This window comes from Protopterus annectens, chromosome 2.part0, assembly GCF_019279795.1.
Source record: "Protopterus annectens isolate FY-2018-M chromosome 2.part0, PAN1.0, whole genome shotgun sequence".
Classification (NCBI taxonomy): domain Eukaryota; kingdom Metazoa; phylum Chordata; order Ceratodontiformes; family Protopteridae; genus Protopterus; species Protopterus annectens.
In genome coordinates this window covers 1,962,093,258-1,962,119,638 of record NC_056728.1, presented here as the reverse complement: position 1 = coordinate 1,962,119,638, position 26,381 = coordinate 1,962,093,258, and the positions used below count along the sequence as shown (strand labels likewise).

The window sequence follows — 26,381 nt, the reverse complement described above, 5'->3', positions numbered from 1 at the left end:
AGGGGGTGATTCATTCGACTACTCTAATTACCGCCCTATAGCACTACTATCTCCTATTGCAAAAATAATGGAGAAATGCATCCACAAACAGTTACTAAATCACCTTCTATCTAATAATCTCCTCGCCAACTGCCAACATGGCTTTCGGCCTTACCATAGCACCACTACAGCCTTATTATCCTTTATCGACTCCATTAATATTAACCGGAATAACAACCTTCTTTCATCTGCTTTCTTTGTAGACTTGTCTAAAGCCTTTGATATGGTTAATCACCAACTCCTCCTACACCGCTTAAAAACACTCTCTCTCGACAATCTAGCCTTAAACTGGTTCACTTCCTATCTTCAAAACCGAAAACAAGCTGTTTTATGGAACAACAATCTCTCTGAACTACTCCCTACCACTTTAGGGGTCCCTCAGGGCTCCATCTTAGGTCCTCTTTTATTTTCCATCTTCATAAATGACTTGCATCTTGCCACCCCCCAATCTACTTGTATACAGTATGCTGATGACACCACCATCATTTGCTCTGCAACAAACCAATCTGACCTTCACTACCTTACCCAAAATACATTCACTACTATTGAGCAATGGTTCTCCAATCATTGTCTTCTCTTGAACCCAAAAAAAAACTAAACTCCTCATCTTCTTACCCACTCATCTGTCTCATTCTATTAATTTTACTATTTCTTCTAATAACGGCACCCTTATCTCCCCTGACCAAACTACCAAACTATTGGATATTACTATTGACAACCTTCTAAAATTTGATTGTCACATCAACTCCACTATAAAAGCAACCAATCGAAAGCTAGGTTCCCTCTACAGAATCAGAACTTTCCTATCACCAGAAGCTAGAACTACTATAGCAAGAACACATCTTATCTCTACTTTACTATATGCTTCCCCCATTTACACTAATCTTTCAAAGCATAATATTAATAAGCTCACAATAACTTATAACAGCATTGCTAGATTCGCCACTGCCTCTCCATATAACACTCATCACTGTCAGAACCCCTCTAAACTCGGTTGGCTGGAACTACCTCATATAATTCAGTACTATCAGCTGACAATTGCCCACAAAGCCCTTTACCACCCTTATAACATACCCATGCTCTCTACCCTTATAAAACCCTACAACAACTTAAAAGCTCTACGCTCTTCTAACAAAATTCAGATTCAAACTGCTCTTTCAAAGAATACAGCAGGGGACTCCATATTTTCTAACTCAGTTGGTAAAATCTGGAACCAACTTCCACCAGACCTTACAGTCCAGACTTCCATTACTCTTTTTAAGACCAAACTGAAATTCTTTCTTACTAAACACTGGCTTTGCTCTTGCATCAATCCAAGTTGATCTTGCTCCTCTTCGACCTCCCACTCTCCTGCTATAACCTTTTTACCTACTATTTATTCTTCCTTTCCACCTGAGATATGGCTATCTCAACTATATAACACACTTCACAAATAACACTTGTGCTAAATTTCTTATTTATCTTAATTCTTCTCTCCTTCTTTTTCCATAGCTCTTCCTACATATCTCCCTTGCCTCTCTATCCCCCTCTTATGTAACTTCCTACTACTATTTCTTGCCTTTTTTTGATTTACAATCATTGTTTATTGTGTATTTACTGTTTTTTAACCATGTATTAGATAGCGGAGCTTTTCTCCTCGGGCCTCCACTGAAAATGGACATGTATCCAGTTGGACTAGCCCGGTTAACAAATGTAAAATAAAAATAAAACAAAAATAAAAAAATCAAGAACAACCTTTGTGCAGGAAATGGATGGAGCAGAACCAAGTAAACCAAAACTTTAGTTGACAGGGTCATTCAAAATCTGTTTGAACAGACTTCTATTTATTTGCACTCAGAATCCTGTGTATGAAAATTCCATGCACCATTTTAACATCATGAGATTGTGAATAAGCACAGAATATTTCATATCCTGATTTGGGGATCTCTAAATATATTATCCTTGCCTCTGAAGTGTTCTGACCTCACTGAAGGTAAAGTGAGAGATCAAGACAGTGGAAAAGGCAGAGCTCCCCACATCAGCTGCCCCTGCAAAAACATTATAAATAGTTTGCAAATGTTCCCTATCATCTGCTGACAAAATGCTCTGCAAGATTGTAGTATGTGTATGCTGTATGCAGGCACACAGTCTGCAACTTAATCCAATGGACCTGTTGTTTGTATTCAGTCCTCCTTCACAACAAAAACACACATTGGAAAATAGTTTCTGAATAGTGGCAGTTTACATGAAAAATGTGCCAGTGTACTACCCACCACACACTATCAAAACTTGCTGTTTTTATTTATTTATGGTTTTTTTTTTTGAGTTTATTAAGTTAGTTAGTTAGGTATTATTTATGTGTTCAATAACCAGACAGGTAGTCCGGTTCGAAGATCCTTGTCAGCCAAATCTGGGCACTGTGGCTGTTACAAATGTTTAAAAAAATGAACACAAATGACTAGGAAAGATATTAACATAGTTTCTGGGGCATTGTTGTGGTTTGTAAATGTTACACATAAAAGAAAGCAGACATACTCGCAATATTACAGAAGTCTCTTTTTCCTAAAATGGACTGTTTTATTATGATGCAGGCTGTCTCCTGCCTGAAAACTCCAGTCACATAATGATGCAGATTAAGGTTTAACTTTGAGGGTGTAGTGTGGCTTGCCTTTTTGGTGGCAAACGTGCATATGCATGGACATCTCCCTGTGGGCACCCTTTGCAACATCTGAAATGCAAATGAATGGCATCATCAGCTTTCATGTTCTGTTCTATCTGCTTATGCAGCTAGTGTTCCAGTCTAGTTAGTAATAGTAAGAGGTTCATAGTTAAGTATTAGGCTAGCTGCAACTGTGGGCCTCTTTATCTAGTTTCTGTTTTTGTGCTTGAATTAACCTTTCCCATTTGGTTAGAAATTGGCCTTACCCATCCCATGGTTGATATACCATAGGTAATTTGAGGGGACCCATGCATGGGATAAAGCATTTAGTAGTTACTTCTGTTCATTAATAGTACAGGGAGCAGTCCTGGGGTAAGTTTTACGTTTCCCATCCATAAATCCAAGTTGCACTTGAATATGGACAGAGATGAACTTTGTTTTAAGTGGATGGGGAGTCTGTTCCTGAGCAGCAGTATCCAAGATATACCTTTCCCCTTTAAACCATTCTGTTGATTTTGCTACAGAGGTTTAGCTCTCCAGACCAAATATTTCTGATGTCAATGACTTTCTGATGTGCAGTAAATCCATCAGTACTGGGTTGAAGGATGCCTTGTATGCCAAACACAGGTCACCTATTAGCAGTCTGTAGGATACTGAGTATAGTGACAAGACTTTGAGTCAGTCCATGTAGGACATGCTGTTTAGGCCTTGTATCTTTTGAGCAAGGTATCTCTGTGGTCATTCCAGTTGTTATATGTGTCTGGACAGATACATGCCAAAGTGGGTATTTTATTCAATGATTGAGCTAATAAGGGCTGAGTAAAGGTAGAACATGACATCCCTAGATGTAGACACAATCCCTTTGTTTTTAAGATGTGCAATATAGAAGGACTTTCTTACTACAATGGACACGTGGTGGTCAAAAGTTAAGTCACAATCCACATAAGTTCCCAAATCCTGATCATCTGGGTATCTCTCAGGGGTGTATCGTTAATGTGGTAGCCCCCTAGGATAGATGACTTAGTTTTAGTCCATGACTTTGATACCAGTTACTTACTCATGACAAACCTTCCTGCAGGATGACTAAGTTGTAATGAACTTCAGCCTATAGTCCTGGTTTTAATTCCCTCATTTTCCATTTGTAAACCACAGAAAAATACTAAGAAATGCTGTTAGTATACTAATAAAAAACACAAAGACAGTGGAACAAAAACCATAATGTAATATGTTTTATTGGACCAACATAGAAAGATGGAGTAAGTTGGTCCAATAAAAGGTATTACATCATACTGTATTCCAGTGCCTTTTGTCTTTACTTGTAAAATGTGTGACTGTGACCAGTGACTTTGCCATACTGCGATCTTGGGTTAATCCAGAAAAGACGGACTTGAGCCTAGTATGCTTCCCTGACAAGAAATAAAAAAAATTGTGTGTGGTAGGACTCAAAACAGAGAGAAATAAAAAAAAATGTGTGTGGTAGGACTCAAAACAGAGATTGACTATCAACTTGTGAAGACTGCAATTAGTAATTAGTTACTCAAGAGTTTTCACTGATAAATGTATGTACCTTGCATCTTTTGCCGTTAGATTTTCTCAAGTACGTAAAGTTGCTGAGACCAACACAAACTATATCTGTTACTTTTAGCTGCCTTTGTTCCCTCATTTCTGAACTAAGAACTCTAACTGTTACTGTCCACACAGCCTCTTGGGCATCAGCTATGAACTTAAAAACATGACACCTGCAGCATGCTACCAAAACCAGTACAGCAGGTATAGAAGACCATAGAATACAGCAGTCTGCACCAGGCTGTAGAAGACAGAAGCAAAAAGGTATTAGCACTGCTGCTACTGCTTGAGACAGAAAGCACACTGACTCAAAACTGGAAGAGAGTTGGGATGATAGCAATAAATGTAATTTATCAGCATCCTCTCTGAGCTGAGTTGTCTGTGGGGTACAAACCTGAGCATAAGGGGGCAGCAAATCTCTTGCAGTTAAGGCTTGGCTTGTACAATGCACTTAGGTATGGAGAGCACCAGTCTAGAACTCTTTACCTTTGTAAAACACAAACAATTTGTCTAGAGAGACAATATCTTGATGTGTCCCAATTATGCAATTGAGAAGAAAAGACCTCTTTGGTACAACAATTCAACTATTAAGTAACAAGAAAGGAAGGAAATGATGCAGAAAGAGCTACATTTCCTAGCAATATGAAATGGCAAACACTGTTCACTGTTCTTAGTTATCACTTAAGTGAACATTTTGTTTAACAGTAATTGGATAAAAATAGCTTAATAAACTTAGTATTGCTGTAGAATGAAACCTGGAATACTGAATTAGTAATGGCTATTAAAGCATACTGCAGTACAATGAATACAGATGTAGCTGATTATCACAAATTAAACTGCCAACAAGTCTTTACAGGCTCTTTATATAATTCTCTTTCTTTCTAAAGCATTTTGCTTAAGAGACTATTTTTTGTGCTGAAGCATAATAAAGGGAATGGCTATAAAACTGTTTCCAAATGTTATCCAAAACACTGAGTTTCTTTAATGAATGTGATGTTATAAAGTTGTGTGAATGTTGTTCAACTTTCTGTCCAGGATGAATCTCTCCAGCTGTCTCTGTCTCCGGTTTAGAACAGAATGAACATAATTCATGACATCACATCAGAATACTAAATGGCTTAAGCATTCATGATTAGTTCTTGCTTATTAACGTACCACATTTTCCATGTCAGAATATTAGCTATGAGTATAGGTCAGTTTCCTGTCAGTGAGGGACAGGTAATTACAACCAAAGAATGGAATAAACTTCATAATAAAACAAAAAAATTGGGTTGCCAAGAAGAATTTGGCTATTACAAAATGATTCAAGCTAGCGTACAACCTGGTTTAATTTTCAGAACTTAGCAACTAAAACAGCAGGTTGCCAGATGTGCATGCTGATATACCACCAGATGTTTAGCAGGTTCACAGATGTGCATATTGATATACCACCAGATGTTCAGCAGGTTGCCAGATGTGCATGCTGATATACCATCACATGTTCACATGACATAATACACAGCTGAAAAGTATTGATGTTTGGGCAGAACTGGGTTAGATATAGTTTCTAATCCTGTCCAGACCTAGAGAAAACACTATACTCTGCACTGGTGGCTGGTGTTTCGTATATTGGAATCTTTGTAGTTCCTTTACATCTTTTAGTTCATTATTGAACAGCTAAGTGGAATTTACTACAATTACATTGACATAAAGTGGAGTTCCTTGTTACTGCCTTGAAGTAAGTAAATGTAAGACTGTCTCCTTACAATAGCTCTTTTTAGAGCTGGTAATTGTCGCTGGTGGATGATTTTGTAAAAGGATTGACAGCAGTTTACTGGCCTTTGCTGTGAACTAGTGGTAGCATTGTTTTAAGTCTGTCTCCTCAAAAGAGCTCCTTTTAGAACTGGTACTTCAGTTCTTTGGTATAAGGATTGACAGCATACTATCGCCTATCACATTTCCTTCTTTTAAGCAGTTTATCTGCATTTTTTACGAAGTGTGCAGTCTCTGTATTTAATACAGTGTTTTTAAGTAGCAAGTAGTTACCATGACTACTCAAAACACCATAGACTGTGACATCAGCGTGTATCCAACGCCGGATGAGGTGAACACGCTTACTGTAACCTTACAGGAAGTTGTTTCCAAGGCGCAAAACGTACTAGAGAGGATGGGAGGTAATGGAAGCTGGTCTTTGCACACTAGGAATGGCAACAGTGGCAGTCGCTCTTCATCTGACGAAGGGACAATAGTAGCTGATGCTGTTTTTGATAACAGCAAGCCGATTACTGACTTTTTAGAAAATAATGTGGTGGATCCATTTTAGGACTTAACCAACAACAGCAATTCAACCATGGACTCATGGCTGGTATGGAGAGAAGCACCGGAACTTAAAAATCAGTTTCTCCAGTTAGAGAAAAAAGTGCTTAGGTTTAAAACTTAGTATTTAAATTAATGTATTAATCTTTCAATTGTACCTTTGGGCCTAAGAGTGTATGCATTTCCCAATGTAGTTAAGTTTGATAGTAATTTGTTTAACAGGTTAAAAGAGCTATATAATAATGTGGGTTTAGAGGTTTTAAAATTGCTTATACAATATAATCAAGAACAGATGGATTGTTTGAAAAGTGATATTGTCAGACTTGATAATGTATTAAGAGAACATCCAATGGTGCATTCCTACCTATATTTGTTTGATAATTTAGGTAATAAAGTCAACAAATTAATTGACAATATTGTTAGTAAGGAAAAGAAAAAAATATTAAGAGACTTACAAGCATATCAAAAAAGCAAGCATTTTTGGTAAAGAAATAACAATAATTTGAATTTTAAAAATGGAAGAAGTGAATTTCAGAAGCCGGGTTCATTATACAGGCTTGATTCCTTTTTGGATACAGGTAGTAAGAATATCTCACAAGTCAATAATAATTATAGGGACAAGTTAACTAGTGTTTCTAGTGTAGAAAGTGAGGAAAATGTTCCTTTTATCACCCAGACCAATGGAACCAGCAGCCCCCCTCCCAACCAAGAAGCATTTGTAACTGGAGGCAAGAAAAAAGGCAAAAATAGAGGGCATTAGCCTTCACACAAGAGATATTTAATTTAAGTGACAAAAAGTTTAGTGATGTTGAAATTAGGGTGCTTAAAAAAGTTTTTCCTTTTTGCCTGCAAAAAAAGCAAGACTTACTGATACTATTTTAGATTTTAAACTTTTTGTAAGAAAATTAAATCTGAAATACTTGTTTGATGGTTTATCTACTCAAGACACTGGGTATTTAAGAAATAAAAGGAATGTTAATCCCCCATTAGTTAACACTTTGAGCACTTTTTCTGCTATTTGTGAGAATGATAATTACAGTTTAGAGGATAGTAAAAAACAAGTTGGGTATAAAGAAAATTTGATCAAAGAAGAAATTATGGCTTTGAGACAGCTTGTTTCTTATTGAAACATAAGATATATGAAAGCAGACAAGGGACAAGGACTTGTTATTATGAATAACAAGGATTACTATGGAAGTATTAAGGAGATGCTGGCAGATGGAGACAAATATCTTAACGTGTCCAAGGATTTTGTTAGGAAAAAGTTCCAAGAATTAGATATTATTTTGCTGGATTTATTATATTAGCAATACATTTCGATAGACTTATTTGAGTTTTTGTGTGTTGAACAACCTCAATTAGGGATGCTATTTGGCATCCCTAAAATACATAAAAATGAAAAGCATCCCCCATTCAGGCCTATAGTTTCTGCCCCCTTCAGTAAAACTTCAAAAATGTCCATGTATTTAGATGAAATACTTAATCCTATTGTACAAAATAGTAAATGGTTCCTAAAAGATTCATGGATGTTTCTGGATGAGCTTCAACTCTTTAAATTCCAAGGAGATGAAACATTTTTGTGTACATTGGATGTATGTTCATTGTATACTGTAATAGATCAAAATGAAGGAATAGAGTTCATGAGGCTTTATTTGGATAAAGTGAAGTTTAAACAGGACATTTTTGTCACTTGTCAGCTAATGGAAATAGTATTACATAACAACGTTTTCATGTTTGTCAAAGAAGTTTACCAACAAACAAGTGGCGTAGCAATGGGGGCACACGTAGTGCCTGCTTTTGCCAATTTAGTTATGTATTGTTGGCAAGTCACATTTTTGGAGAAGATGGATTTATTTAAGTATGTTAGATATTACAGACGTTACATTGATGACCTGTTTTTTGTCTGGGTTGGTAGTGGTAAACAGCTGGATGACTTTTTCCAGCAAATTAATCAATCAGTGTCTTGGCTCAAGTTTACTGTAGGTAACAAAGGCACAGAAGTCTAATTTTTGGACATTGAAGTTAAAATGGATGTTGGTAACAAAGTATTTGGAAGCAACATCTATAGAAAGAAAACTTTTACGAACAATTACTTGCACTTTGATAGTTACCACCCAAATATATGAACATTAATGTATTCAAAGGGCAAGTGATTAGACTTAGTTGAATGGTCAGTGATGACCATCAATTTAAAATAGAACTGGACATACTTAAACAGTTGTTTACTGATAGAGGATATCCTAGTTAAACTCTTGATGAAGATATACAATATGTTAAAGACAATAGGGAACATAGATTTCCACCCATTCTGAGAGCAGGATTTCAGAAGAAGAATTCTGATCAAAGTGTGGGTGGGAATGAGGGGTATTAATGACAAGATTTCTGTCAAAAGTTATTTAAACTATGTTAACTTTTGACTAAAAAATAATATTGGCTAGTACTTACCAAAACAAAAAGTTTTTTTTATAATATATGTATGATTACATAACAGAAGATTCCTGTATAAGCTTTAGGGACTGTTTTATAGTTTATTATTATTATTGAAAAGTGTGACAGAAAGTAATGTTTTGAGTAATTACATGTTAAATGTGTATGTCCTTTTAAGGATTAGTAATGTAGGAAATGATGTCAGGAGAATAATGGTATAAAAGGAAATGTATGTAATTTATTTTATTGTTCTGAAGAAGTTATGTAATAAACGGGACAAAAGCACTCAACTTATTCTGGCTCCAGTGTGTGTTTTTTGTTTTAAAGGTTGAAGTGAAGCATTTTGTGAGTTTTTAAAACACTGTACTATCTTTGAGATGGGCTACAGTATAAAGGACCATTAGAGCTCTGAAAGCCACAAAGCAGCAATATAGGAGTAAGGTAGAATAAGTGAAATATGAAATTTGAAAGGATTCTAACTACTGTCTGATACTCACCAAGGAAGGCTTGTTTCATTAAAAATGTCTCTCCTTACCCATCTGACTGTCAGTCTATCCATCTATCTATGTGTAAGACAATACTGCAATCACACAAAGACACATGCAAAAAAATCATGCATGCATACAGGCACATACAAATGCACACACACACATATACATACTCACATGCCTAGTGGATACTTTTATTGCTTCCTGTTTCAGTCAATTTACTTCACATTACTTACTTCACATTTGTTAACCAGCTTAGTCCAACTGAGTTTGCAAACAAACTCATTTTCAGTGGAAACCCGAAGGGAAAGAGCCCCAGAAAACATAAGCAAAGAACATTTGTAGTCTAGAGAGTAAGTCTCAAGTGACCGAGATGTCCAGTGCACACCGGTGAGTTTACTGCCAAGTAAGAGGTGATAGTTGTGATGAAAATTGTGGCCTGTATATAAAAGGTCATGATTCCCTCTGGAAAATAGAGTGGACTGCTCTCTGCAGTTCAAGGATAAGCAACTACCTCAAGTCGAAGTGTTTAAGTAGCTTCAGGTCTTGTTTACATCAATGGTCTATCAGGATTTATTCAAATTACTGCATGATGCAGAAAACAAACGTAGGACAGCAAGTTGTTTTTTTAGACCATTTTGTTTCTCAGCAGTCTAGAAAATATAAATAACCATAACTAGGGCTGGGTTAGAAAATCTCATTTTTTTCCCTTTTTTGTGCGTGTGTGTGTTGTTAGATATCAGTTAGGATGTATATTAAATGCTCTCAAACTGAAAAAAATCCTGGATGGCAAGCCCCTTGCATGCTACAGGCCCACAATTCTATATATACTAACTCTAATATTACACAATAGTGGATTAAAGGACAAAGTCCTAATTTCCACTGTTCAGCTGTTTCATGAACACCTTACAAACACTGCAATAATTCACTTACCCTGCTAGTCATCCAGAACTAGGTCATATCATGCACACACACACACACACACACACACACACACACACACACACACACACACACACACACACATACACACACACGCACACGCACACGCACACGCACACACGCACACACGCACACGCACACAGACGCGTGGGTGGAACAATTATGTATGCCAACCTTAACCCTAAACCCAGACTTACATATTATTTTACCAAAAAAGCTCTCCCTAACAGTACCACGGTTCAAATTATGTCTGAAGATTTCATTTTTTGTGTGTGTGATTGCAAGGGAAGTGTATTGTCATTTTGTGTGTAATTTAGTTTTTGGTATTTTTTTCATTAATTATGCATTTCTCTATGCAGAAATTGATGCAGAGTCCATCAATGTTTCTGCATATCGACAAATGATAACAGATTTGTGTCTGTATCTGTGTGTTATCGCTCTCTGCTGTCCCTGATTTTGGAGAATGCCCCCAACTTTGCTTCATATTTTTTCTCTGCCCCTCATATCTTTTTTTGATTTTCTGATAAGTCACTAAGGATTATAATCAGTTAGTAATGCCAGACATTAATGTTTCATACTTCTTATTGTGTGAAAAATTGTGTTGGTGCAAAACCTATTGTTCTCTTAATCTGTAAGTGAATCAGACTAATACTGAAAAGTGCCCCTAATTTTGGACCATGACTTCTGGCTTTGTTCAGAACGCTTTCTTTTTTTTTAAACATCTTTATTAAATCACAGTTTACACCATGACATACATACTTACACATTAACAGAAAAGAAAACAAACCATAGCATTACTTTCCCTATTTTCATGTAGTATACAGATATGCTTTCATTTTTAACAATTTTCTTTTACTCTAACACTACATAATTTGTTCAGTTTTTGCCTTGCTGTTAACCTTATTCTTCCCCCTGGACATACATTATTCAGCACGTGTTGTTCCCATAAATATCATGCATGTGTGTGTGTCTGTGTGTGCGTGTGTGTGTGTGTGTGTGTGTGTGTGTGTGTGTGTGTGTGTGTGTGTGTGTGTGTGTGTGTGTACGTATATATATATATATATATATATATATATATATATATATATATATATAAAATTGATGAAGAGAATGAAGAATGGAAAGGCTGTTGGCCCAGATGACATACCTGTGGAATCATGGAGGCGTTTAGGTGAAATGGCAGTGGAGTTTTTAACCAGATTGTTTAATGAAATCTTGGAAAGTGAGAAGATGCCTGAGGAATGGAGAAAAAGTGTTTTGGTACCAATTTTTAAGAATAAGGGTGATATGCAGAGCTGTAGTAACTACAGAGGGATTAAATTGATCAGTCACAGCGTGAAGTTATGGGAAAGAGTAATGGAAGCTAGGTTAAGAAGGGAGGTGATGATTAGTGATCAGCAGTATGGTTTCATGCAGGAAAGAGCACTACAGATGCAATGTTTGCTCTGAGAGTGTTGATGAAGAAGTACAGAGAATGTCAGGAGGAGTTGCATTGTGTTTTGGTAGACTTAGAGAAAGCATATGACAGGGTGCCTAGAGAAGAGTTGTGGTATTGTATGAAGAAGCCAGGAGTGTCAGAGAAGTATGTAAAGCATATGACAGGGTGCCTAGAGAGGAGTTGTGGTACTGTATGAGGAAGTCGGGAGTGTCTGAGAAGTATATAAGAGTGGTACAGTATATGTACGAGGGTAGTGTGACAGTAGTGAGGTCTGCAGTGGGAGTGATGGATGCGTTTAAGGTGGTGGTGGGGTTACATCACGTATCAGCTCTGAGCCCTTTCTTATTTGCAAAGGTGATGGACAGGTTGACAGATGAGATCAGATAGGAGTCCCCATGACTATGACGTTTGCAGATGGTATTGTGATCTGTAGTGAGAGTAGAGAACAGGTGGAGGAGACCCTGGAGAGATGGAGATATGCTCTAGAGGGAAGAGGAATGAAGGTCAGCAGGACTAAGACAGAATATATGTGTGTGAATGAGAGGGAGGATAGAGGAATGGTGAGGATGCAAGGAGTAGAGGTGGCGAAGGTGGATGAGTTTAAGTACTTGGGGTCAATAGTTTAGAGTAACGGTGAGTGTAGAAGAGAGGTGAAGAAGAGAGTACAGACAGGATGGAGTGGGTGGAGAAGAGTGTCAGGAGTGATTTGTGAAAGACGAGTACCTGTAAGAGTGAAAGGGAAGGTCTACAAGAGGGTAGTGAGACCAGCTATGTTATATGGGTTGGAGACAGTGGCATTGACAAAAAGGAAGGAGTTTGAGCTAGATGTGGCAGAGTTAAAGATGTTAAGATTTGCACTGGGTGTGACAAGGGTGGACAGGATTAGGAATAAGTATATTAGAGGGTCAGTCCAGGTTGGAAGGTTTGGAGACAAAGCCAGAGAGGCAAGATTACCTTGGTTTGGACATGTGCTGAGGAGGGATGCTGAGTATATTGGGAAAAATATGCTAAGGATGAAGCTACCAGGTGACAGGAAAAGAGGAAGGCCTAAGATAAGGTTTATGGATGTGGTGAGAGAGGACATGCAGGTGGTTGGTGTGACAGAGCAAGATGCAGAGGACAGGAAGAAATGGAAACAGGTGATCTGCTGTGGTGACCCCTAATGGGAACAGCCGAAAGAAGATGATGATAAAATTGCTCCATCTGTATTCTAAAGAATCTGCCTTCAGTTCTGCTTTACAATATTCAGTGCTTTAATTACAGTTGGTTTACAATTTGATTTCCATTTTCTAGTAATTGCTATTTTGGCAGCCAAAAACATTAAACATAGTAAGACCTTAATATGTTTAGACAATTTAAATCCTATATGCCAGCCCAAAAGATTAACTAACTTAGTTACAACTGCTTCCTCCCCCAGTAATATGACAAATTATTCTGTATGTAACTTTCAAAATCTGCCAACTTGCTACAGCTCCCAAGACATGTTCCCTTTTACCTCTCTTTTTCCCATCAGTTCTCTATCATCTGCTATCTACCTGAGGAAAGATTCTCTGAGTTGAGAAGTATGGTGTGTGTATGCTTGTGTTACTTTTTACCTAAAGGGCTGATTACATCCCCAAATCCATATGGATAAATACTGTTGTGATGCTTAAAATGCCCCTAGGTGTATGTAATGATATGCATCCTGTGATGGACTATATCCTATCTGGAACCATTTCATGCCTTATGCCTGTAGGAGAGGTGTGACGCCATGCACTGGCCCAGCAATCAAGGAGCCTCAATCCTCACCACTAACACAGTGAGGGGTGCCCACATAGGGGAGGATAATAAATACAAACACAGTAAAGTGCAACTTCCCTTAAGAGCACACAGAGATCACAGTCAGCCTGGGGCTGGTTTCTCCCTTTCTCTCCAGACCCCCAATAAGACTTCCCACTGGCACAGCTATAGGGTCCAGATCTCAGCCTAATGGGCAAGCTAAAACCTCCAGCATCCACTCTGTCCAACCAGTGCTTTGTGTCCGTGCTCAAGTAGCTGACACACACACACACACACACACACACACACACACACACACACACACACACACACACACACACACGCACACACACACCACACACTTTGAGATATGATTTATATACAACCACACAGACATTCATGGGAAAGGCTAGCACAGATTCTCCAGTTGTGCCCCCCTTTCTGCCCAGTCTAAAAGGTAGTAGCAGCTGCCACCACCCACTAATATTAGCTACTAATAAGGCCCTTATTAAAGGGTCTCCAATTATTACTGTGCAATATTATTATCCAAATGGTAAGTGTGACTGAACAGCAAAGCTTATTGGAGTGACTTGGACAGTATCACTACATACATGCAATGTACTCTAGAGCTTAAATTATCTCTACATAAAACAGCCAGAGTTGTAAGATTCAAAAATATTTAATATTAAATAATAAAAAAACACAAGACAATACTTCTTACTACACAGTGCTATTCAAGAGTTCAGAGATCACAAAGAAATACTTAAAATAATACAGTAGAAAAATTCTGACATCAATACAGAAAAAACTAATCTAATTTAATCTTCCAATTTCCTAGCTATATCTAAGAGAAAACACAGTTCTAAAATAAACTTACATATAGAGCATAGGCAGAGTGCTGGTGATGTTGGATGTTCTGAAGACAAATGCAAAATGCTCTGAGTCTCTCTGTCCTTAACTGATAACACAGTACCACTGATTCATTTCAGATTACATCATTATTTTCTGTTTCCTGGGCTAACAGAAGCTCAGAGTGTAATAGCCCTTTTGATCTTGCACATGGTCAGGAAGCTACAGCAATAAAATACATTATACATGCAAATTCTAGCAATTAAGTCTAGTCTCAAAACAAAAGCAAATTCCTTCATCCAGACATCTTGGCTCTGGGTTTTGTGATCAAACAATTATACAATGCTTAATTTATCAGTGTTCCTACAGAAAAGTAAACTGTTGTTACATTTTTGCCGTTCCACATTTAACACCATTTTCTTCCATTTACGAGAACAAGCCTGTGGCTTATATTAATATTTACAAATGACAGAATTGTCTACAAAATTCTATCTGGCTAGGCTGGCATCCTTCACCTATCTTCACATACCCCCCCCCCCCCGGAGAACACAAGCTAGGTTTTCAAGTAACCCTTGAGAAACATTGCTTGACAGGGTTAGGTCTATCTGAGTATATCTTATCCCATTTCCTGTCTTGAGAGCCCATCTTCGTTGACATTGCTAATCTCACTGCAGTGCTGCACTGACATGTCATATGCTTGCAACCCTAGGCTCCAACTTAGCAATTTGGTATTTTGCTGGCTGGCTCTGTGTAACCATGTTAGAGGATTGTAGTCTGTAACTACAGTGAATTTTCTTCCATACAGATAAGGCTGAAGTTGCTGCAGTGCCCACACTATGGCTAGACATTCCTTTTCTACAGCTGCATAGCATTCCTCCCTGGGTTGGAGCCTACGACTGAGATAAACCACTGGGTGCTCTTCTCCCTCTGAAGAAATCTGGCTAAGTACAGCCCCCAACCCATGGTTCAAAGCATTCACCTGCACAACAAATTATTTGCTGTAATCTGGACTGGCGAACACAGGGGGTCCTCCCAAAACATCTTTTAAGCTTCTAGAATGCCTGCTCACATGCTGGGGTCCACATTACCTTATCTGGCCTGTTTTTTCTTGTCAGGTCTGTGAGGGGAGCAGCTATGGTACTATAACTGGGGACGAACTTTTTGTAGTACCCTGCTTCCCTAAGAGTGCCCTCACCTGCTTTTTGGTAACAGGTGCAGGCCATGCCTGAATGGCCTCTACTTTGGCAGGTTCTGTCCTGATCTTACCACTCCCTGCACTATGTCCCAGGTAGGAGACCTCTGCCATACCCACCTGACATTTGCTGGGCTTAATGGGCAACCCTGCCCTCTGTAGTCTGCCCAGCACTTCCCTGACAAGCTGAAGGTACTATTGTCAGGAATGGCGGTAGATGGCAATATCATCTAGATAAGCAAGGGCAAACCCTCCTGCTCCTGCTAGGATGTGATCTACCAGCCTCTGGAAAGTCGCTGGGGCATTTTTCATCCCAAAGGTCATCTTTGTGAACTCATACAAGCCAAAAGAAGTCACAAAGGCTGACTTCCCTTTAGCACTGAGAGTCAAGGGCACCTTCCAGTAACTCTTGGTAAGATCAATGGTTGTAAGATAGTTAACACACCAAGCTACTGTAGGGTCTCATCTGTCCTAGGCATGGGGTAAGCATCTGACTCTGTGTGACTATTTAATTTCCTGTAGTCCTCAAAGAACCTGGTGCTGCCATCCTTATTTGGCAACAGCACCACTGGGGAGGCCCAGGGACCATTGGACTCTTGAATTACCCCTAGTTCCAACATTTCCTGTATCTCCCCCCTCAGAGTTTGTTTGACTCTCTCAGGCACCCTATAAGGAGCCTGCCTAATAGGCCTTTGGGGTCCTGTATCCACCTGGTGCTGCACCAGGTGGGTGCACCCTGGTTTCCCAGTGAACATTTCCCCAAACTCCTGTAACACTGCTCGGATTTCTTGAACTTGGGTAGGAGATAGCTGCTGGGACATTGCTACCCCTTCCACTGAGGTGTCAGTCCAAGCTTCACTGAAGAGATCAGTCACCTAATTTCCCTCAGACTCCTCCTGCAGGCTACTGCAAATACGCAGCACAAAGGCCTCCCTATCATAGTAAGATTTCATCATGTTAACATGGTACAATGTTTGCCCCTACCTTCTGCCTAGTAGTTCCACCATGTAGTTGACATCTCTTACTTTTCTTACCACCTTGTAGGGTCCCTCCCAAGCTGCTTGCAGCTTGTTGTGTCTGACAGGAATGAGAACTATTACCTGTTGCCCTACAACATACTCTCTAGCTTGGACATTCCTGTTATACCATAACTTTTTCTGTTGTTGGGCTTCTGCCAGGTTCTCCTGGGCCAAGCCCATGAGTTCCCTGACCCTTGTCCTGAGGATTAGGACATATGCCACAACAGACTCCTTGTGAGATTCACACTCACCTTCCCACTCATCATGAATTAAATCTAGAGGTTCCCTCACCCTATGCCCATACAGCAACTCAAAGGGTGAAAAACCTGTGGAGTCTTGGGGAACCTCTCTGTAAGCAAACAACAGATGGGGCAAATATTTGTCCCACTCCCTCTTAAACTGTTCTGCAAATGCCTGTAGCATGGACTTAATTGTAGAGTTTAACCTCTCAACAAGACCATTACTCTGGGGATGGTAGGGGATAGTCTTCAGGTGCTTTACCCCACAGTACTTCCATAGACAAGCCACCAGGTCTGACATGAAATTGGCACCTCTGCCAGTCAGTATTTCTTTTGGGAAACCTAACCTGCTAAAAATCTCTAACAAAGCATTTGCCACCTTTTCTGCCTCAATAGAGGACAAAGCCACTGCCTCAGGGTATCTTGTAGCATAATCTACTATCACTAGGATATACTTTTTCCCTTTGGAACTTGGGGTACTCAGAGGCCCCACAATATCCATAGCTACCCTCTGAAATGGCTCCTCAATCACAGGCAAAGGCATTAAAGGAGCTCTCACCTTGTCTCCTGCCTTGCCTACCTTTTGGCACTGCTCACAGATCCTGCAGTACCCGGTTACATCTCTGGAAATTTCAGGCCAATAGATGTTCTGCATAATACATCTCTTTGTACGATTTATGCCCATATGACCTGCAAAGGGAATATAATGGGCTATGGTTAGAAGCACAAGATGGTAGGCTCTAGGCACTACCAACTGTTGTACCCTCTCTCACCTTCTAGCCCTCCCTCATGGGTCCACTCTCTGTACAGTAACCCTTTGTCCCAGTATACAGATTCACCCTTCCCTTGAGAATCAGGTGCCTCACTAGCTACCTGCCTCAGGCATTGTAATGTAGGGTCTGAGAGCTGAGCCTGGCTCAGCTATCTCTATGTAACCCTTCACAGCTCCCCTTCCACAGGAAGTCTGGCATCCTCTGACAGTGGTGCCTTACTGTCAGCCTAGGTACTACTACTCATCTCTACCCTTGTAGTCACTCTGTCCAAGGGAACATCAGTACCCACAAGTAGCTGTGGCTCACCTTCAGTCTCACTGCTACCGCATAGCTTTCTCCCTCAAGTAACCACCTCACCAGTCCTGGCTGCAAGTTTGTGGTTTGTTTGGATCTCCCCCAGGCTACCAGACCCACATGCTTGTCTCAACGCCTGACTGCATGTAACTGCATTAACACATAGTACTGTCTCATCAAAATCCTTCCCTATCAGGACAGCTGCAGGATGGTAGTTCAGTACCCCTGTTGTCTCAAGACAACCTACTATTGGCATTTTGTTTTCCCCACTTACTGGGTCTCTCACCTTTTGTTCTGCACCTTGCCTCCATGGACATCTGTATGCCACATGGCCCGACTGGCTGCATTTAAAACATTTAACCCTAGGTCCTGGACATGTACCTGGACTAGTGGCTTACCCTGCTACTGCCATATTCTGTTGGGGACCCATGGGCTGCCCTCATGGGTTCCTTTAGACCCATGGGCAGTACTGGGGGGGTCTCCTTCCTGTGCAGGGATACTCTGCTTACTAGGTATTAGTCTCCCTTCTTCCCCAACTCCTCTGAAGTAGCACATTGTCTATCAGCTAACCAGATCCTCATGTCCTCAGACAAAGTGCTGAGGGCTTGTTCCCTCACCAAAAGGTCTTCCAGCCCTTCAACAGTAATGACCTGACATTCACTCACCCACCTATGAAACTAAGTGCTCAGTTCAGCAACATATTTACACACACTTTCATTTGCCTTGCATCTATGCTCATGAAACATATTCCTATAAGTTTCAGGTCTTCGCTTAAAAACAAACAGTTCTTAACAGCAGTATAATCAAAATATTCACAATCAGCAAGTTTAGACAATGCAGTTACAAGTTTACCATGGAGTAAGGGGGTCAGGAACCATACCTAGAGCCTTTGGTCAACATCATACTGTTTACATACCTCTCAAACATGTGAATGAAACTATCAAAATTATCCCACTCTTTAAACTGTGGAAGAAATTTACTGACCTTTTTTGCTTATGGGGTCCAGTTACTCCCTTCCCCATTACCTCTGCAACTCTGGTGAAGAGTCAGCATCTCTTTTTCATGCTGCCTCTGCCTTTCCTTCTACACAACTTCCATCTCCAAATGCCTGGCCTCCAACCCAAATCTCTTTAGCTCCAGATGGATTTTTAAGTCCTCTGCACAAAGCTTGAGCTGTCCATTTCCTGAGTGTTGTACATCTCCACGGCCAGTCTGATCATCATCTTGGATGCTGTTTTCTGCTGCAGCTGTGACCAAAGCTGCAATCATGTTTGCCTTATTCAGGTTTCCCTGCACCAGTCCTTTAGCCTGGCACATCTCACCCAACTGGCTCCTTGTCAGCTTTCCATACTCCTCTGCTGACATGCTTGCCTGCTCTCCCCTGCTAACTAAGCCAACAAAAGAAATAAAACATTTGTGATCTGAGCTCTGAGTATTCACTGCATGGCTGATTTAGAGTACAAAAACACATTCAGTGATCATTGTACACAAGCTACAGGCATTCACTATCCACACCACTACAAGCCAATTGCCAACCAATTAATATGTGGTGTGGATATCCCACCACTGCCAAACAATTAATATGTGATGCCTGTGCACTAGCCAAGCAATCAATGAGCCTCAGTTCTCACCCCTAACACCAATGAGGGGCATCCACATAGGGGAGGATAACAAATACACACACAGTAAAGTACAATTTCCCTTAAAGGAGTACCACACCCACAGACTCAAAAAATATGTTTAAAACATCATGGCATGATGTTTCCTACACCTTAACAGCACTCTGGGATTATTTACAGGATTTTAAATATTTTTATATGTAATTCCAGACTCTGACCACCTGGAGGCTGGCATATTGATGTCGTTTGGATAAAGCAAGTTGCCATCCAGTATCCCAGAAATCAGTTTGGCTCAAAAATGTTACATCATGCAGGCCTCCGTTTGCCTAAAGTTCCTATCATTTCATAGATGTTGCATGCGTACAAAGTACTGAGTAAAATAGAACAGTGTAAGTGACATTCCCTGCTGCTGGATGACTACTGAAAACAGAAACAGCGCAAATGCCACAGAACACACTCAAAGTGCTGTTTACTGCTGCCTTTTTTTCTAATTTAGTTTAAATGGCACTAATTTGTGAGACAATGAATTCCAGTCCATTTACTTCTCCCCTCCCCCATAACACTTAGCTTCCCTAGCTGTCAAAGTCCTGAGGGTAATTTGACCTGGTAATTCCATTGATTGGCAGATCTCAGCAGGGTGCTTGACTCATGTAATTTAATCTTTGCTCTAGCATTTCCTTTGTTAGAGGGGACATTTTTTTGCTGCACTATAGCCATGGCCTTACTTGACTGCAATCACATCCAGTAAGATCTTACACCAAGGAGCTAAAGAATAAAACATTTATACTATTAACCAGTTTAGATCTTTATTAATTTAAGTGTTAAGGTACCACTTCATGCTTCCACCTTGTTATAAATTGAAATTTACATGTGCAAAGTGTGTTGGTATGCAGTGTTTGCCTTCATATGTTTTTACTCCACTGGTTGGTTTGCAAAAAAAACCTTTTGCAGTGTCCCTGGATTTGTCTTTGTACATACAAACCACATTGCTATATTTTCCCCTTCCTTTTTCTTGTGTCCAGAAGTCACTTATAACAAAGTAAATGTTTTATTGATTTTTTTTTAAATAAAGGACATCAAGATTAATTTACCTTGAATCAGATAATGGATGCCACTGCAAAGAATCACTGTTGAAATATTTGTGCATGGACAAAATCCCTTACTAAATCTATTTGCCAGCCTCCAGTTCAATTGGTGCTATGGCTTTAATATACTGGTGTGTTTGCTCATGCCTTCCAAATATCTCCACCATTACATACCAGTTTTGCAGTGTAGTGACCACCCGACATGCCCATACACCTTTAGCCATCAATATGCAGCTACTCCTGTTCATGTGAGTATGTGAATTCATTTTCAGACTTAAGATGTGGAAGCTGCACTGAATAATTCTAGGTGCTTGTTCAGGTTTCACATGGTGCTTGCTTAGAGCTACTCTCATGTTAAGCCACTATGAATATGTTGCAGTGCCACCTATGATACCAGGGTAATGTTTTAATATTTCTATTCCCGCACTGCACACTAGCAGTATCTGGTGCAAATACAACAGAGAAGTATGCAAACGATACACCACCTAAGCATCATTTGCCGAGCAGAATGTACAAGTATGCATACCAAATTTCTGTGTTTCCAAACATCGGTGTTACTACACTACTACTGAATAAAATGAACAGCACTCAGGCTGGGGGAAGGACAATGGAGCCATGACATCACAGAATGGGTGGGTCTTATTATTTTAGTTAGAATCAGATGACGGCTGTGGTGATGTCACTTTGGGGGAGGGAACTGATTTAAAAAAAAAAAAAGTACCTGCACTGCCTGGCCTTGATGATGTCAGTAATTGGGTGACTCCAGCAAGCTTTATTCGAATGTGAGAGAATCATTTTGTAAGTGAAACCATCACAGTATGAGAAGGTAGGCTTCTGTTACAGAGGTAAGGGGAATTATAAAACTTGTAAATGCTTTATTGTTGTTGCTTTACAGAGGACAATGTAAATAGGGAGGAAAAGGGCTGTGAAGTTGAGGAATGCATTAGAGAAACCTGTTGTACTCCTTTAAGAGCACACAGAGATTACAGTCAGTCTGGGGCTGGTTTCTCCCTTTCTCTCAGATCCCCAGTAATACTCTCCACTGGCACAGCTACAGAGCCCAGATCTCAGCCTAGTGGGCAAGTTAAAACCTCCAGCAACCTCTCTGTCCAACCAGTGCTTTGTGTCCCTGCTCAAGTAGCTGACACAAAGACACACTTTAGATATGAGTTATATACAACCACACAGACATTCCTGGGGAAGGCTGGCACAGATTCTCCAGCTGTGCCCCCTTTCTGCCCAGTCTAAAAGGTAGTACCAGCTGCCACCACCCACTAATATCAGCTACTAATAAGGCCTTTATCAAAAGGTGTCCAATTATTATTTCTCCTGATGCTACTACAAAACTACTAGGAGTAACTATTGACAACAATCTCAATTTTGATTCTCATATAAACAACACAATAAAAACAATAAACAAAAAGATTGGTTCCCTCTATAGAATCAAATCATTCCTTATGCCTGAAGCTCGGACCACCTTAGCCAGTTCTCACCTTATCTCTACCCTTCTATATGCTTCCACTATTTATACCAATCTCTCGAAATATAACCTCAAGAAACTTAGCACATCCTACCATAATATTGCCCGATTTACCACAGGATCTCTCTTCAGAACCCATCACTGTCATAACCTAAAACAACTAGGCTGGCTGGAACTTCCTAACATGCTGACTTATCAACAGCTCTTAACTGTTCACAAAATTCTTTATCAGCCTGCTAAAACACCTGTTCTCTCCAACCTCATTACACCATATAATAACTTGAAACAGCTACACTCTGCAAACAAACTACTGGTTAATACTACCATACCCAATAACTCTGCTGGCAATAGCCTTTTTTCTAACTCTGTTGGACATATGTGGAACAAACTACCATCTGATATCTCATCTTTGTCTAGTCCTCCACTCTTTAAAAAACAGCTAAAGACACATCTTAACAAGCACTGGCTTTGCTCCTGTAACAACCCAGACTAACCTGTCTTGCATCCTTCCCTCATAAACTCCTCCTCACATAACACACTAGTGAGATAAAAAAAAAAAAAAAAAAAAAAATATGTTTACTACTTTTTTCTAATTTTTCCATATTAGAAACTTATATCTTAGAATCTGTATAGCAAATATATGTTACAACTTTGTTTTAACTTGCCTCTCTCCAAAGATTTTATGTTCTGTCTTAATGTTTTAAGAATTTTAACTTGTTTGGACCATTACTGTGCATTATTTGTAAATTTCGTTGGAGCTTTTCTCCCCGGGCCTCCACTGAAAATGGACATATATTCAGCTGGACTAGCTCGGTCAACAAATGTAAAATAAATAAAAATAAATAAAAATATTATTGTGCAATATTATAATCTAAATGGTAGGTGTGACTGAACAGCAAAGCTTATAGGAGTGACTTGGACAGTATCACTATATACATGTAATGTACTCTAGAGCTTAAATTACCTCTACATAAAACAGCCACAGTTGAAAGGTTCAAAAATATTTAATAATAAATAAAAAAAAAACACACAAGACAATATGTCTTACTACACAGTGCTAGTCAAGAGTTCAAAGATCACAGAGAAATACTTAAAATACTACAGTGGAAAAGTTCTGACATCAATACAGAAAAAGAAACTAATATAATCTTCCTGTTTCCTAGCTATATCTAAGAGAAAACAGTTCTAAAATAAACATACATATAGAGCATAGGCAGAGTGCTGGTGATGTTGAATGTTCTCAAGACAAATACAAAATGCTCTGAGTCTGTCTGTCCTTAAACTGATAATACAGTACCACTGACTCATTTCAGATTACATAATTATTTTCTGTTTCCTGGGCTAACAGAAGCTCAGGGTGTAACAGCCCTTTTGATCTTGCACCTGGTCGAGAAGCTACAGCAATAAAAGACATTATACATGCAAATTCTAGCAATTAACTCTAGTCTCAAAACAAAAGTAAGAATTCCTTCATCCAGACATCTTGGCTCCGGGTTTTGTGATCAAACAATTATACAATGCTTGACTTATCAGCTTTCCTACAGCAGAGTGCACTGTTGTTACATTTTTGCAGTTCCACATTTAACACCATTTTCTTCCATTTATGAGAACAAGCCTGTGGCTTATATTAATATTTATAAATAACAGACACATCTACAAAATTCTATCTGGCTAGGCTGGCACCCTTCATCTATCTTCACAACAGGCTTTGAGTTCTCTGACAATGAAGCAGATAATAGGAGTACCTAAAACTAATAGTATATGTCACTCTCTCCCCGTGTGTGTGTGTGTGTGTGTGTTGCATCACAGTTGGGAAACATGCTCCTTCCTTCTCAACATTATTTGATCTCAGAGTTAGCATTTATGATTAGCAGGGAGTGTTTGTGGGTAGTGCAGCCTGGCCATATTTAATCTTTTTTTATACCTGTAAGTTTTGCATTTACCAAGGCTATTCTTGACGTATCCACAGCAGCATGTTAATGTGCATGTTCTTGATGTTTCGTCAGTCAGCATTTGAGCATTTTGATTATAACTGGTTACAGATATGTGTTTGTGTAAGTGTGATGTGTGTGTGTGTGTGTGTGTGTGTGTGTGTGTGTATTTATATAGAAAGAAAGATAAGATAGATACATATTAGATGTACTTATAGGTACATATACATAAACATTTATATACCTACACAGATTGGTGTACTGGCACATCCAGATGCTTAAACACACACACACACACACACACAGACACACACACACACACACACACACACACACACACACACACACACACACACACTTGCATATTCTGGGACTGGTAAGTAATGGAATGGTGCAGGAGCAGTAACTGCAAACCCCTGAGCCTTGCAGAGGAACTTGGGTTGCCTGAAATCCACATTGTGTCTGAACTGCTCAATGAACAATTTTCAGAAGTGCAGTTTTCTAGAGGCTCAGCTTAAACCTGTAGTATCAGACCTACAGGTTTGCATATCCTTAATGTGTGTAATATAGTACAATTTCTTTTTGAATTCTATACCTAGTTATATACCGTTTCCTTTTTATTTTGCTGCTTGCTTACAAGCTGTAGCACCTTTGCATAACCGTATATGAACCAACAGCTATAGACTGAGAAAGAAATACTAAAGTAAGATGAGATAGCTGAGAAGTAGGACTTGAACAGCTTGAACCCTTATCTATTTTATGTACTTTGTTTATGAATTATCTACGAACCTAGTATTATCTGTTTCCTTCATCCTGTTGTATTCATCTCTGGACTTTCTAAATGGAATGCTCTGTATGAAATTTCTGGTATGTTTTAATATTGGTATGTACTTCAGATATCCACCAGTAGATTATATTTGTACCTTATTTTGTTAAAACAAACTCCTTGTAACATTCATCAGGATCTTTACATTTTATGAAACTGATAAATCATTTTAAGCTGTGTCATTCATCACAAAAATTTATAATCTGGTCATATATATTCATGTTTCATTATCAAGCTTTTCTTACAGTTAAAAATCATTGCAAGCTATGTGGGAACTTTTCATAAATAATGCAAAGACAAAGCAAATTCTACTCTTACCTGGCGCACCACCAACATATATTGGTAGCTTATTATCGCTTGGTATGGGAGTCACAGGCCCCACCACGTAATTCACTTCTGAATCCACATCCAGTTGTACAACATTGGAGGCTCTGATGACTGCAAGGGAATACAAACAAAACAGCAGAGTAGATGTATCATTTAAACAAGTACTTTATGCACTGGTTTCAATAGTGACTCTCCACTAAACTGTAACTTTTTAGTTAGGTAAAACTTAAGTTACCTACTTTCACATCTAACTTCTCTAGTGCACACTGCAGTGTTTAGGATAAACCATTTTTTTTCATCTTAACTTTAAGCATCCCTGTGACTAGCACTTGCTCTAATACCTGCTGGAAAGTACTAGGAAGCCTTAAACTGATAGAAGCACTCAACTCTCCTTATTAATAAGGAGAAATTAATCATAGGCACTAAACAGCCTATAATTGCAAAGTACCTTGCTAAGGTAAGGGAAAACAGCTCCTGTACTTAAAAAAAAGCACCAAACCAGGCATGTCCAAGGTTCAGCTTCCATTGATTTCTCCTGTTCACCTGATGAATATGGGCATACTGAGGCAATGCAGCAATTGTCTCATGTACACAGACAACCCTCTCCTTCTACCACCCAACACTACAACCTGTGAGAGATGCACTTACATAGCCAAACTGGTAGCAAGGCTCTCTCCACCCAAGATTGTGCTAGACAGTCAAAAGGAGAAGGTTAACACCCACACTACACCTCAAACAACACATAGCCCTTCTAAACTCACACCACCAACACCCACACATAGCAATACTAAATTCACATATGTGGAGGCCCTTAACTGTAACCTGCTCAAGCAACAAGGACCTCCAAAGCTGAAACTCAAGCAAGCACCAATCACAACCAAAGTGTTACATAGCTCACAACACGTGCGCCACCCAGCAACAGCCCCTAAGGCAAGACAACGTAACTAACACTTTAGTCATAGGTGACTGTATAGTCAGGCACACTGATGTCCCACTCACCAGGCTGAACAAGGAGAAAATTACAGTGAGCTGCCTGTCGGGTGCCAGGATCCACCACATAACTCATGCACTCAAGTCACTCCACAACAAGTACAAATATGTCTCCGTCATTGTCCGTGTTGGAGTGAATGACTTGAGACGTACCTCCCTGGACTAC

General features: G+C 39.4%; 1 protein-coding gene across 1 annotated transcript in view; it reads right to left on the bottom strand.

Moving 5' to 3' along the window:
* The window catches only part of LAMA4 (laminin subunit alpha 4), a 1,355,623-nt gene that overhangs the window by 30,728 nt on the left and 1,298,514 nt on the right, over window positions 1–26,381 (bottom strand). Inside the window, exon 39 of the mRNA XM_044061904.1 lies at window positions 25,217–25,336. Coding sequence (XP_043917839.1) covers window positions 25,217–25,336 — 120 coding nt within the window. The remainder of the gene's footprint in view (window positions 1–25,216; window positions 25,337–26,381) is intronic.